This window comes from Euphorbia lathyris, chromosome 3 (genome assembly GCF_963576675.1).
Source record: "Euphorbia lathyris chromosome 3, ddEupLath1.1, whole genome shotgun sequence".
Classification (NCBI taxonomy): domain Eukaryota; kingdom Viridiplantae; phylum Streptophyta; class Magnoliopsida; order Malpighiales; family Euphorbiaceae; genus Euphorbia; species Euphorbia lathyris.
The window spans coordinates 63,113,239-63,127,884 of record NC_088912.1 but is presented as its reverse complement, the minus strand read 5'-3'; the positions used below and the strand labels follow the sequence as shown (position 1 = coordinate 63,127,884).

General features: G+C 33.5%; 1 protein-coding gene across 5 annotated transcripts; it reads left to right on the top strand.

Moving 5' to 3' along the window:
• Window positions 1-2,326: 2,326 nt before the first annotated feature.
• LOC136223123 (serine/threonine-protein kinase BLUS1) lies at window positions 2,327-13,518 on the top strand. Of its 5 annotated transcripts, none has more exons than XM_066010949.1 (22): window positions 2,327-2,547; window positions 2,653-2,900; window positions 3,928-4,182; window positions 5,021-5,145; window positions 5,929-5,973; window positions 6,069-6,150; window positions 6,257-6,325; window positions 6,408-6,578; window positions 6,681-6,746; window positions 7,472-7,540; window positions 7,632-7,751; window positions 7,855-7,922; window positions 8,476-8,715; window positions 9,963-10,054; window positions 10,200-10,294; window positions 10,361-10,402; window positions 11,914-11,949; window positions 12,061-12,103; window positions 12,238-12,299; window positions 12,864-12,925; window positions 13,013-13,064; window positions 13,220-13,518. In XM_066010949.1, the coding sequence occupies exons 2-22, from the start codon at window positions 2,742-2,744 to the stop codon at window positions 13,262-13,264; spliced, it is 1,998 nt and encodes a 665-aa protein (XP_065867021.1). In that variant the 5' UTR covers window positions 2,327-2,547; window positions 2,653-2,741; the 3' UTR covers window positions 13,265-13,518. The 5 variants fall into 5 exon arrangements, with proteins under 5 accessions (XP_065867021.1, XP_065867017.1, XP_065867018.1 ...); XM_066010945.1 differs by having other exon boundaries at window positions 11,827-11,949; XM_066010946.1 differs by having other exon boundaries at window positions 2,328-2,547; window positions 11,827-11,949; window positions 13,446-13,518.
• Window positions 13,519-14,646: the final 1,128 nt, after the last annotated feature.

Sequence of the window (14,646 nt, the reverse complement as noted above, 5' to 3'; positions counted from 1 at the left end):
GAGCAGACGAATAGAGGATGGTACTCTTGCATACCCAGTTGCTATTGTAAACGGTTTGTGCTCTACCTTTAAAGAGATCAGTAGAGGATTGAAAAAGCTCGGAAGGATTCCGGGGACTGGACGTAGGCGGAGAGGCCGAACCAGGATAAGTCTGCTTAGTAAACTCTAACCCTTTCTCTTGATATATATATATATATATATATATATGTGTATGTGTTGCTTGCTTAAAATTACTCAGTAAATAATCTTTACAAGCTGAAGCTGAGTAATCTGAGTGCTGAGTTGGAAACTGACTTAAGTGTTACTTCCCAACTCACAACTGAAATAGCTCTAGTCAGCATCTGATTAAAGCTGTCTCACATCACACTCAACCTTGCTGACCCAAAACTGAGTTAAACTATCAGACATTCAATTAAGTCAGCATTATTAAGCGAAAAAGTTATATTAGTTCCTAACCCCCCCTTGGAACTAATCTGATAACTTGTGGAAAAATCCTTGATCGGAGCACTTCCCTGTGAGGCGCCGTTGGGATCGGCCGGGGACACTCCGATGCCAAAGTCAGTAATATTTCTGAGAATAAAATATAAGTACAAAAGTAGAGAATCAGTAAGTGTACCTTTGATCCTAGGAAGCTGGGGTATTTATATAGGTTTCTGTAACCTTCAGCATTAATGGGGAAGCAGGTGAAGAGTCAGGTCATTACTCATCTTTAATTGCTATCAATTCTCCATTAATCCCAGCATTTAGTATCAAAACCCTCAGAGTTGAGGTATTCGAACAGTCAAGTCTTTATTCCCCTTTAATGGCTATTCATTGCCATTTAATTGTATTTATTCCCATTCATGGATGGTAATAAAGGCGCCTTTTCGTATTCTTTGATCCGTCAAGGCGTATGTACGCTCTCCTTGAGAGCTATGGTGGGTCTCCACTACTCGCTCTCATCGGGCGTATCTTGTTATGGCGTATCTCGCCATGGTCCACGTGATGTGGCATAATGCTAGAAACTCCTTCATTTTCTTCATTATTTATATATTCAACCCTGCATTAATTCTGCAATAATTGTCATTAATTCTATATTAATCATGCATAAATATCTCTTTTAGAAGGAATAATTAATGGTTTGCCATTATTTCTATTAATTTTTCCTTATTCCTTATTCAAGAATAATTCGGGTTGTTATCATAATCCTATTACGTTACACGGGACCAGCAATTGTTACATCAGAAGAGAATAAGAAATTAACCTAGCCTTTCTCTCCCTTTGAGTGAGCCGTCACCCCCTCGCAATCTCTCTGTTCAACGCATCTAGATCGTAGATTAATCGTTTTTTCTCCCGTTAATCGGTGTAGTTGAACGTCACTAGTAATACAAGATCATGGTGATCATATCTTTTGCTTTTTAATACATCTACGGATATCTGCGTTACAAGAGGTAATCCGATAACCTAAATCTGTTATAATTGTGATTGAATCTGTCTAATAACTTCTTCAGTTAGAATTTGACTATACGAACCTCAACGGTCATGCAAGTAATTTATTTTTATTTTATTTTTATAATAGTTTTTATAAAATTTAATAATTTTTTAATGCATGTTATTATTTTTTAGTGGCCGAAACATTTCTAATGGTGTTTTTTTATGTATATTATTCAACAGTAGTATTCACATAAACTTTAATGACCAAACCCTTAGATCTAGATTTATTAAATTTAAGCTTTAAACTGTTTTGAATCTCCATCTTAAAATTCTAATACTATATAGTTATTAAAATCCATGCGATCAAAATTGTGTTATCGAGTTGTTGATTTTTTTTTATGGCATTAATATATTTAATTGTTTTTGTAAAAAAATCATTTTTTGGCATAAATTCTGATGAGAAAAAAATACATTTAATGGTTACTTTTCGTTTTGAAAAATTAATTATTAATATTTTTTTTGGAAGAAATTAATCCGTAACTTCTAATAGAGAAATTTTATTATATTTTCGGTGCAATTTATTCGAATAATTAAAAGAGACCATTTAAATATAATTATTTGTCAATACCAATAATCTTCATAAATTGATGTTTATTTATTTTTGGTTGGGTATATTAGACGGGGAATTCTCCTTTTAATGAGGTAAAATATTGATTTGGTTTGATATGAAAAGGGGTTAGTTAAATACATTCTCTTTGCTAATTTTTATTTAGGTTGAAGTTCCCTACCCTAAATAAAATAAAAAAAAGGATGATAAAGACTAAAAAAGTGAAGACAATGATGAAAGAAAAGGTGGCGGGATCCATGGATACGTATAATTATATAAAGAAAGAATTTAATGATACATATAGACATGACGCAAAAGTTGAGCGGCTATCCGATATCTTCGCTTTTTCTCACATTTCACGGGGAACACCAACATCCTTGATCCTGATCCTCTTCTCTTCTCTTCTTTTTTTCTTTTCTTTTTTCCTTTCCTTCATGTGAGACCTTCCATTATACATATCTTCGCCGTTACTTTTTCTTTTCATTGCATTCCAGTCAATGGATATAATAGTACCCACTACATCAACGGTAACACCACCATTCATTTCTTTCTTCTTCTTATTCCTTTTTTTTTTTCATTCCATTTTTGCTTTCTAACTCGCTGTTTAAATCGATTTATGTGATTATAACCAGAATTTGGTCGACTTTGGGATTTGCCTGCCGTTTTTCAGCTGGAAGGTTTGAGGTTTTTTGTAGGGAGATTTCGTGATTTCTAGTTAACAATGGAGAAGAAGAAATATCCGATTGGAGCGGAGTTTTATGTTCTCTACGAAGAAGTTGGCCAGGGCGTAAGCGCCGCTGTGCATCGGGCTTTATGTATTCCCTTCGCTGAGATTGTTGCAATCAAAATTCTCGACTTCGAACGCGATAATATTGATCTGGTAATTCCCTTTTCTTTTTGTCTCTTGGATAATTTGGTTCCTTCTCATTTTATGAATCACCTTTCGCATTGGAACTTTCAAAAAGTTTCATTTTTGTTTTAAAGTTTTTTATAAAGGTATAAAGTTATGGTGGTGAAACAATAGCATGCACGGGTATTGTACTGAAATAGGGGAAATAGATTTCAATTTATGGGAAGAACTGGGAGGAGTGGGAGAGTGAGGAGACTAGCATTGTACAGATTTACATTTATATTTTCAGCTAGGGGACCGCATCGCATGGAAACTAATAACTTAATGACAGTTTTTTTTTTTCTTCTTTTTTAATTTTTAATTTTTTTTGAAAAGTTCTCTACTGTACAAAAGAGGAAGTATGCATCAGTTTATTTCGGTGATCGTGATTCTGCTAAATAGTATAGTGATGAAAAGTATTTTAGCAGTGCCATTAAACTTAAATGGGATTTTGTGAAGGCAGGGTTAGCTATTTGCAATCTTTTTAATTATTATTTTTTATTTTTTTTTATTAAATGCTAAAGCAATGGGTCCATCAAATTTTGCTGAATGGCTTGGCGTTACTAACCTATAATATATAATTACATCTTGAATTGGGCTATCAAGAAAAACTAGAGCTGCAAGAAAACCCAAATTTATAGAATTATGAAAAGATTCTGCATCTCAAGTTTGTACTACTATGTACGTTAATGACAAGCAATACATAAAACGGTTGTCAAGAGAGATGGAGCTTCTCATATTTTACATGTTTAAGCATGTTAGTAGTGTTTTCCTTCATCCAATGTTGTTCTAATTTGATGTTTTCTGTAGTAAGTACTACACGGTTTTGTTAGCTCTAAATTGCAAGTCACGGATTTTTTCATGTGAATTAGTTATGCATCTGGATTGTTCTGTATCTGTTATGTTGGTTCTAAAATGCTTAATTTTTATTTTGCATATTTGTTCATAGTTGAATCCACATAAGTTGTTTCTGATGCTCATTTCTTTTTTTTTTTCTTTTCAAATCTGCTGGCCACAGAGTAATATTTCTCGTGAAGTACAAACAATGATCTTGGTTGATCATCCCAATGTTCTCAAATCACACTGCTCCTTTGTTTCTGATCATAATCTATGGGTTGTTATGCCATTCATGTCTGGGGGTTCTTGTCTTCACATATTGAAGGCTGCTCATCCGGATGGATTTGAGGAGATGGTGATAGCAACAATACTCCGTGAGGTATTGAAGGGCTTAGAGTATCTTCATCATCATGGGCAGATACATCGAGATGTTAAGGTGAGTTATTGATTTGTAATTATCCACAAAAGAATCTCCAATGGGGAGTGCTTAGAAAAGTGCTTGGTGAGGTGGAGGGTGCTTGGAGTAGTCATGCATTGGAGAGATAAGGGGTGCTTGCTTTTTTATGGCAATGTTGCCACTTTTTGGCATCTTTGCCATCTCTTTTTTTTTTTTTTTTTTCAATAAAAAATATAATTTTAAACAATAAAATAATGATTTGTGGGACCATAGTGGCAACTTTTGGAGTTGCTTAGCATTGGAGCAATTTTTTTAAATAAAAGTTGGTTAAAGTGATGTGGATGAGAGAGAAAATAAAATACCATATTTTGGAATGATGTGTTAAATTTTGGCGACTTTTGAGGTTGCTTGCATTGGAGATGCTCTAAGGAGCTTAAGGTGTGCAATTGTTCAGTTTGATTGTTATAGTTTTGAACTTCAAATTTAATAGGTTATGTTTAAGATGAACCATGGTAGGAGAGGGATATTTTATTAAGGATGCAATTGTAAAAGGAGGTGATGTTATAAATCATTTTCCTGATCCAGATAGGATCACATATTTCTACATGAACATGCATGCAAGCTGATTGGAATATATTTCGATGACTGGTGGCTAGGGTAAACTTGTAGAAAACTATTATAAATTAGTTGGTTAGTCAGGAAGTACGTTATGTTAATAAGTTCTACTACTGGATCAAAAGTTTGCTTGGTCTAGTATTATCAGAAAGCCTAAATACTGTCATATCAATTGAATGAATTATGAGGTTGCTAACTGTTAATATATTGCAAAAATATTAATTAACTAATTTTTTTTTTTGTTAATATTTGGTTTTCAAAGGCAGGAAACATTCTCATGGATGCACGTGGTGCAGTCAAGTTAGGAGATTTTGGCGTGTCTGCTTGCCTTTTTGATTCGGGCGATAGGCAACGTATGAGGAATACATTTGTCGGAACCCCTTGTTGGTATGATTCTACCTTAAGAATTCACAAACATTAACAAGTTGAATTGTTTTCTTCTTAATAAAAATGTAACTTGAGTTTTATTATAAATCAACCAGACTCATTTTATAGTTATTGTTTATCATGCTTAAAGCTGAATTCTGCAGGCATCTAAACTGTAGCATTATATGCACATCCTAAATTCTATATTCCAAGATTATAGTTGTAGCAGCAACAAAATTAGTAGTAGGTTACCCTCATGATATCATTGGGAAGAAATTATAAACTTTTGTGAAGTTTATTTAGTTTTGCAGAATGTAGGAGAATGTATAACTGAGAAGTGATGTGATCAGAATCTCACAATATCATTGAGAAGAGATTATAAACTTTTGTAAAGTTTATTTAGTATTGCAGAACAGAATATAGGAGTATGTATTACTGAGAAGAGATGCGATCAGAATCAACCTATCTTACAAAATAGCAGCTATAAAAAAGCAAGAATTACTGAAGTAATTCATTCACATCCAAATTTAAGAGTCTAACTTTATCATTTTTATGGTTCAGAATTATAATAGAAATTTTCCTCTTAGAATCGTTCTTTTCCCCACTACGATGTGGAAGCCTGTTGTCTTTCGGGGGTATCTTTCTTAGAATATGACTTTCGGGTCTCCATTTTATTTTGTACAGAAGATATTAGAAGAATTCTTGGAAGCTAAATCAGTTTCAGTTATTTGGTTGCTTAATCTATAAACATCTGTTTTCAAGGTTTATTTCAGCTGGATTTTTCATTTTGTCTTTGTTTTGCAGGATGGCCCCTGAGGTCATGGAGCAGTTGCATGGATATGACTTCAAGTTAGTTTACCTTTTTTTTTTCTTTCTTCCCCCCCTCCATGTCATTACTAGTTTGTTAGCATGTTTGTGATGTTCTGTTCGGAAATTTCCTGCAGGGCTGATATTTGGTCCTTTGGGATAACTGGTCTGGAACTTGCTCATGGGCATGCTCCTTTCTCAAAATATCCTCCAATGAAGGTTTTTGAATAATTATATTATATTATATTATATTTGGACATTATAGCAGCTTTTTCCGTAAGCTTTCTTAGTCTAGTTACAGTCTGAAGTAAATTTCTCTTAAAAGGTGTTGCTTATGACTTTGCAAAATGCACCCCCTAGCTTGGACTATGAAAGGGACAAGAAGTTTTCTAAGGTGTGGTTTCTGCAAGCAAGTTGATCATCTTTTGGTGTATCTTTTGTATTCATGTATTTCTTTTTTGGTTTTTCCTCTTCAGTCTTTTAAGCAGATGATAGCTAGTTGCTTGGTAAAAGATCCGTCAAAAAGGCCTTCAGCAAAGAAGTTGTTAAAGCACTCCTTTTTTAAGCAAGCAAGGTCAAATGATTACATAGCAAGGACGCTTTTGGAAGGATTGCCTGCTCTTGGCGATCGTATACAGGCATTGAAGGTTTCTATCTAATTATGGGGATGGTCTTTCAAATAGAATTGCTTTTTATAAGCTCTTTTGATTTGCATTGCAAACATAACACCTGTGTCATTTGGCATATAGAGGAAGGAAGAGGATATGCTTGCACAAAAGAAGATGCCGGATGGGCAAAAGGAGGAAATATCACAGGTTTGGAACTTTCAATCTTGATCACATGATGAAAATTAAAATTGTTTCATCTCTTTCCTTTTTCCCTTAATTGATTATGTAAAGAAACTGAACCTTTTTATGAAGTTAGTGTTTTTCCATAAATTGCTTACATTTGGTTCTGGTTTGTATTTTACATTTTTTTTATTTCTGAAATATCAAATATAGATAGAACCCTTCTCGCTCTTTTCTACCCAAGTCTTGTGCTGTCATTAGCAATCATTTATGTTGTATAAAAATGAATGTGAAATGTATCTTCCCTTGCAAGATAATTGTGACCATACAATAGGAAGAATGAAAATGTAGTATAAGTTTTCCTCCCTGTATTCTGGTATATTGTTGAATTCCTGTGAACCTTTCAAGTTTTAGATCAACATATATGATTTTATGTAGAAATTTGGTCTTCTGGCAAATAAATAACAGCTACTCTATACAATTTAGTGTTGTTCATGATTGTATTACAAGTTGGTATGCGGTTGTGTATTTAATGGTTAATTTGTTTTTGGTTATAGTTTGTGCACTTTTTCTATATGCTTATTTTAATAAGATCATCTTAGTTTTTTCTTATGGATAACCTTATTTATTTCCAAGTAGAATAATATTTTACTCCATCAGAATTCCTTTTTTATGTTATTGTATTGCTTGTTAGTGTTTCATCTTTCTTTAGTACCAAGCTTTTAATATTTTTTCTTATTGAACTTGTGAAGAATGAGTACAAGCGAGGAATCAGTGGTTGGAATTTTAATCTCGATGACATGAAAGCTCAAGCTTCTCTGGTACGTAGAATATCCTTTTTTTTTCTGGTTAAACTGTCAAGTTGAAACTATGAGTAGATTTTCCTAGATCAAATTTTGTTTTTCCAATCAGATTCAAGATGTTGAGGATTCTGCATCTGACACCCTGGGAGGAAGCTCAAGTTCATTGTGTACACTTGATGCTCCTGAAAAGCAATTAGAGGCTCAGTTGCTGGGACAAGTTCCAGAAGTGGTATTTTGGCATTCTTGCTCTGGAATCTTGTAATATATTTGAGTTATGATCTTTATTTGATTTAATGGGTTCTGTGGGTTCCTTCTGGTCGTAAACTCAACAGGATGGTAATGGTATGACCCGAAGCAGACCTGCTCCTCTTCAAATGATCAACTCATTTGTAAATATAAAGTATGTTCCAACCGATGTTTAACACACAGTTTTTTTTTTTTTTTTTTTTAATTATTATTGTTGTTTCATCATGGGCGGGGTCAGAATCTAGAATAACAGTGCATCCACAAGGAAAAAATTAACGCCTTAAGTTTAAGATGAATGTTATCTCTTTTTGTTTTCAATCGATTGTTATGGGAAGTGGTTTTCATTACATTGACTTAGTACCATCACATTTTGCTTTCCAGAATTAGAGGTGAAAAAATCTGATGATGACTTCTCTCTTGCGAGTCCATGCTTCGAACAACTTAGTTCATATAATCCTTCACCCCGTCCTGATTTTAGCGTGGATACCAGTGTAACTGAAAAGCCTATTTTTGAGATCAATGGAAAACAATTGGATTCTGTTGTTGTTTCATCGTGGGAGGGGTCAGAATCTAGAATAACAGTGCATCCACAAGGAAAAAGTTAAAATGCCTTAGAGTTTAAGATGAATGTCTTTTGTTTTCAATCGATTGTTATGGGAAGTGCTTTTCATTACATTGACGTAGTACCATCACATTTTGCTTTCCAGAATTAGAGGTGAAAAATCCGATGATGACTTCTCTCTTGCGAGTCCATGCTACGAACAACTTAGTTCATCTAATCCTTCACCCCGTCCTGATTTTAGCGTGGATAGCAGTGTAACTGAAAAACCTATTTTTGAGATCAATGGTAAACAATTGGATTCTATTGCTTGTCAACACAAAACGGGAGGTCAAATGGGTGGGTCTAACTTACCAGAGAATGCAGTTCCTCCTATCAAAGAGGAAAGGTTAGACATTGAATCTTCTACAATAATTGTGTTTTAAGACTCATTGCATAAAATTTGTTGACAGCTGCTTGAATTGATTATATGAAGTACTTGCCATTACTAATCAGATGTTTATCTAGTTATTGAATATAAGATTCTTGTATATGCTATGGTGTCTGTACTATTGGGTCTTTCAAGTTGTTTAATGTGCACTGCAACTAATGGATGTTGACAAATGGATATCAACATCTAACTACAGTGGTTAATGTTAATCATAAACATGGTGTTTTTTTTCCCTGTCAACAATACATGTCAACTCTTGTGGAACCATGCCCAAGAGTTGAATGAATGGAGCTTGAGTTTTGGGGTTAGAGTTGGATTGTCTCTTACTAATTTAAATGTTTATCATAATTTTTTTCAAGAAAAAAAAAATTCAAAAATAGAATGAGAAGTTTATATAAATGCTGACAAAGAGAATATTGATGTAATGTGTGATATGGACACAGATGACAATAATTAGAATGACTGTCACAATGATAATATATATATATAGTCTTCTCAAATATCAGTAACAATTTTGATTAATACTAGACGTGTAAGAACATAATCAATCCGCAAATTGACTTTGACATGACTAGTGCGGGAAATGAACCTCCCTTGTCAGTTTTTGTTTGTTCCTCTCCCTTCTAGGAGGAAAAGACGCATCTGGGACCTCTAAGTCACATCTACTTTTATGCTTGTTCTATCTAGTGAAGAATGTAAAAGACAAAACAGTGTCCTAACCTCTACTTTATCATCAATCATTCATGAGAATCTTGGGAGAAGATGTTTCTTATAACAACGCTCTACTGGCAGATTGCGTGATTGACTGTGACCACCAATGTTAATCGGTCTTGTCATCTTCAATTATAATAGTTCTCATGTTAACTCAAGCATGGGTATGCTACTTTACTTTGAGAAATACTTTGGAGATCCAACAAACATAACTTCCGCTGGCTCTTTGTGTGGGACCACTTGGCCAAAATAATTAACCTAAGTTATTCTGGTAGTTTTTCTTAGGCTACTAAAAGCAGATTTTAATCTTTTCCCTGTTGATTTGGAATATTAAAATATTTATTTTCATGATGAAATTTGGAGCAAGAAAGGGACGGAAGGGGGAGAGAATCCTCCACTTAGTATTATTATTATTATGTGATCTTATTGTCTTATTATGCACCTATACTAATATGCTCCTTTGCTTGTACTGACCAAAATTTCTTGGATTACAGTGATAAGGTTCAAAACCAATCACAAAATAATGCAAGTCCAGAAGATGATGATGTACTTTCTGAAATTCAACCTAGAGCACCTAAATTAGCAGGCGAGTATATGAACTGTCTTCACTCTTTATGATTTATTTTAATGTGCAACTCGAAGCTTTTCATTGATCTGAACTCTTTATAACTTTAATTTTAACTCTGACAAGGCAATTCTTCATTTCCCATTTAATCAAAGTATAATTGCAGCACCAAACAATGATGAGGATGAGAAAACAAAACCACCAATAGTTCAGCAAAGAGGCCGTTTCAAAGTTACTTCGGAGAATGTTGGTATAGAAAAGGTGACTTGAAGGATTCTAGCCTTCATTCTTTTGTCTTGACAGGATATAACTACCTTTCCTTTTCAGGTGCCTCCATTGCCTGTACTGCAAAAGAGTCATAGTATGCAGGTTCGTATTTCAGCATATTTGTGACAAATCCGTGTCTACATTACATTTTCTGTTTTTCAGTCAATTAAAAAGATTTAATATGATCTTCCATTTTCTTGAAACCTAGAATAGCTGATTGCCTTTGGTCCTCCTTGTTTCTAAGCTAAAGTAAATTCGAAACACTTTACTCTTACCTTCTCTTTCTCAGCACGTTTTTGCATGCTCTACTTCGATAAAATGTTCCCCAATATTTCTTGCCAATTTTGGTGAGAAGTTCATAATTATCTAGCAAAATAAAACCAAACCAAATAATCGAGCTTCTCATATCTCTCCTCCAGCTCTCGGTTACCTTTCAATTTTTCTGCCTTTTATTTAAGAAGAACACATGAATATTGATCTCACAAAAATGTAGTTCTAGGAAGATCAAACAATTTGAGATAAGTTGCCTTTTCTCTTTGGAATAGCAATACAAAACGTCTAGCAATTAAGTGCAAGTTTTCCAAGAAGGCCTCAAATAAGTTCAGATAGTTGGGCGTTTTTTCACTTCAAACTCCTTTTCATTTTCTCCTTCCACTTTCTGCTATATATGTTTTGCTTTTTATTTTATTTTATTTTATTATTATTTCTTTTCTTTTCTTTTTTCCACCCTTAAATAGAACAGCCATTTGAAGTCATGAATCCTACCTTCAGTAAATTTCATTGAAGTGGTCCACGCTCTCAATTCTATGACCAATTGATGCTGTTTACTTCGGGCTCCATTGGCATAGCTTGGACCTGATTGTGACCCAACTCCATCTGGGAGAAAAAGACATGCGCAACTATCATTCCCCCTTCAACAATTGTAGTAACAGGAATCTTCATAGCTAGTATTTTTTGTGGGACCATTTATGATTTTTTCTATTTTGTTTCTTTCTATTAGGGTTACCTTTTTATGTTGAATTGAAGTATTTTTCACGTGAGAACCTAAGGTTCTACATCACCAATGCTTTTCTCCCCCATCGAACTATGGTTTCTTTCTGCTCTAAGGAATCGGATGAATGGAGGATTATGTAGCCCTGTTGCTTCCTCTCCTCCACCTCCCTTCCATGCTACCAAATATTTTTCTGTTCTTGAATGAATTCGTAGGGAACAAGGATTCAAAATTCTGGTAGACTTTTTTGTATTTTAAAGGAGGTGTTTTGGCTTCTTTCACCAATTTTGAGTTTAAATATTGAATTTAGTTCGAGTTCATCTGGAATAGTATTTCATGATTAGCTGTTTGTCTTTTATCAATTTAGCTCCACAATCAGATGGGGCTGAAGAATGCAACTTAAAATTGTGTAAATATTAATTCACTAAAGAAAAACTAAGGTTTGACGAAAAAACATGTACAGATACATGCTTGAAATAAATTTTTTATTCAAACCTTAGTTTTCATTCTCTTATGACTATGCTTGGTTATGTAGGTGCTTCACCAATCTCCTGGACTTTCTATATCACCATCACCTGATATTTCTTCATCAATTCTTAACGGTCTTTCTCTATATACACAGTTGAATGCTCTTCTGCAGACAAATATTGTCCAAAGGGTAGGTATCATCCAATGTAGTTTTATGAATTGCTCTTTCTGTATTTAGTAATTGATTTTGCTCTTTTGTTGATGTTTTTGTGCTGCTACTCGGTCTTCTTCCCTTAAACAGGATAATATCCTTAATCTAATGAGGCAACTCTGTGACACTTCAAGTACAATTAATTCTCTTTTTCTTTTCCTTTTTGTTTTTCTTTTCACTTAATTTTTTTTTTTGTTTGAAAGTTTGATTTTGTTGTATTAGAAATTGGAATCCTAGTCTGATTTTCTTCTTCTTCTGTCAATCCAGCCAACCGTAGCATTGATGGAGGAAACGCACAGGCACAATTGTGTTTCACAGAGAGATCCTTGGTATGTAACATTAGCACTTCATATTGTCTTTAGAGAATTTCCAACCAAATTATGATGCAACTCCAAATGCTATTAGTTCTGGTAAATATAAGAAAAGCTATAGTCTGCTTTCTACAAATGAGTTTAAGTATTAAAGCATTAGTAAAAAAGAGTATATCATTTAATAGAAAGAGTTGATATTGCATATGTTAGTTATAGATAATATGATATAGACATACGTTTAAGTTTGTACATGATAATGCTTTGATTTCTGATGGCAGAAGTTGATCATTTCTTATTTGTGCATTTATTAATTCTTTTTGAAAGTTATATAAAGTAATGAAGGATCAGCAAAAAATGGGATTTTCTTGTTGAAGATATATGGCTAAGTTCATAACAGCCTTTGCAATCAATTACCCTGCAAATTTTCTTACTCTTTCCTCCTCCCCTATTTTGAATTAGTTTAAGGTGGTTTTACCAGTTTTACTAGAGTTGTGATTTATGACTTGCATCTTACATGAAAAAAATCTTTGACAAAGTCGAATTTTAATCATTGAGCTGCATATGTTGTGTGAAATTTTGCAGCTAGAAGCGTCTAGTGAAAGGGAGAAAGAGATGCTTAATGAAATAACTGATTTGCAGTGGAGGTATACAAGCAAATGCATCTCTACTTGCACAGAAATTCTATCAATGTTCTACCAACTCTTAAATTTGTCATGTTCTAAAATTTTCAGGCTCATTCGTTCCCAAGAGGAACTGCAAAAATACAAGGCAGAAAATGCTCAGGTAAATATTTAATATACTATATGCACTGGTTTATCAGCAAAGCAATATTTTTGTCCTCTTTGCTTGGCAAAATCTTGACTTAGACCCTCTGGACATTAATTGTAATGATATTGTCAAATGCTGGGTACAACATTATAAGAAAAATCAAAATTCAGGGTCACATCTCAAAATTTGGCCAACTACAGGGAGGCAACGGTTAAAGTATGATATTTGAATTTCAGTTGTGATTTCAGCATTGAATTGCAGCTGGATGGATGGATGTATAAAAAATTCCAAACCGCATGAAGTTCAAAGAGACCAGAAAAAGAAAATATAGAATTTATTGTAGCATAGGTTTATTTTGGTACGTTGTAGGCATTAGAAACTTATTTACTTGTGCAGGTTTTGTAAATGTATATGGTGGTCTCAATCAACTCTTCTACCTTTTCTTTTTTAAAATGATATTTAGAGAAAATGTTACTCTATTTTGAATTTGTTGTCAACTCAACATGATATTAATTCATAAACGCAGAGACAAATATAGTATATAGTTTAAATCTTTTTCCCTTTACTTAGGTCTCAACTCAAGTACTAGATAAAATTGAGATGGTCGGTTTCTCTATAAATTAGTTTAAAATTTGTGGTTAATATAATTTGTCCATGTAACAATTGTCACTAAATCAAATAAATCTCCGATTTTATCAGTTTGTGTTTTAAAATGCGCTTTCTATACTAATAGTGGACCCGTGTGGCAATAATAAAAAAAATCCTTTTACGACCGATATCTAGGGGTGGTTTAAAACTGTCCCCAATCCAAATCTGTCGCCAAAAGCAGGAACCACACTTATAGATTAGGGACGAAGTTCATTGTCGATGGTAGAGGTATACCAATGATGCCATGGTTTAAACAGCCCCTATATTTTCAGCGGCGGTTGATTTAAACTGCTGCTATTTGTGATTTATTTGTATTTTTTTTATTATAGACATTTTGCACCTAATAATCACCGTCAACCAATTATTCAAATTTAAACCCACAAACTTCAAATTATTTCATTTCTGTTTTATTTTTTTAAATTGTATCTACAAATCATTTCCCATTTCATATGATTCCGAATACAATAATGTGAGAATTGATGAAATTTTTGATCTTTTTCAATTATATACAGAAGCAGCTGCAGGATTTCACCCATTGCAAATAGCAATATCATGAAGCATTAAAACATAGATCAAAATATACAAATAGCAAAATCTCATCTTCCCAAAATTGTACAGACAGTTTCAATTCATATTTTATTGTTATCCAGAGGTCTCAGGGAGAAACAAATTAAAATTAATTTTCAATACGTTATTAAATGATGTCAAGGACTATTTATAGGACTACAAGAGAAATTATTTAAAGACCATTTTATACTATTGAATTTACAATAATACCCTAAAGCTATATACTTTAATACCCTCTTCAAGATAGAGGTGAAGATGAAACTGACCCATATTGGAGAGAAAAAATCGAAGAGAAGGTGAGGATAACAGTTTGGTGACAAGATCGATAAGTTGAAGTTTGATAGACATGTGTGGTTTGTAAAGAAACCCGAATAAAGATGCT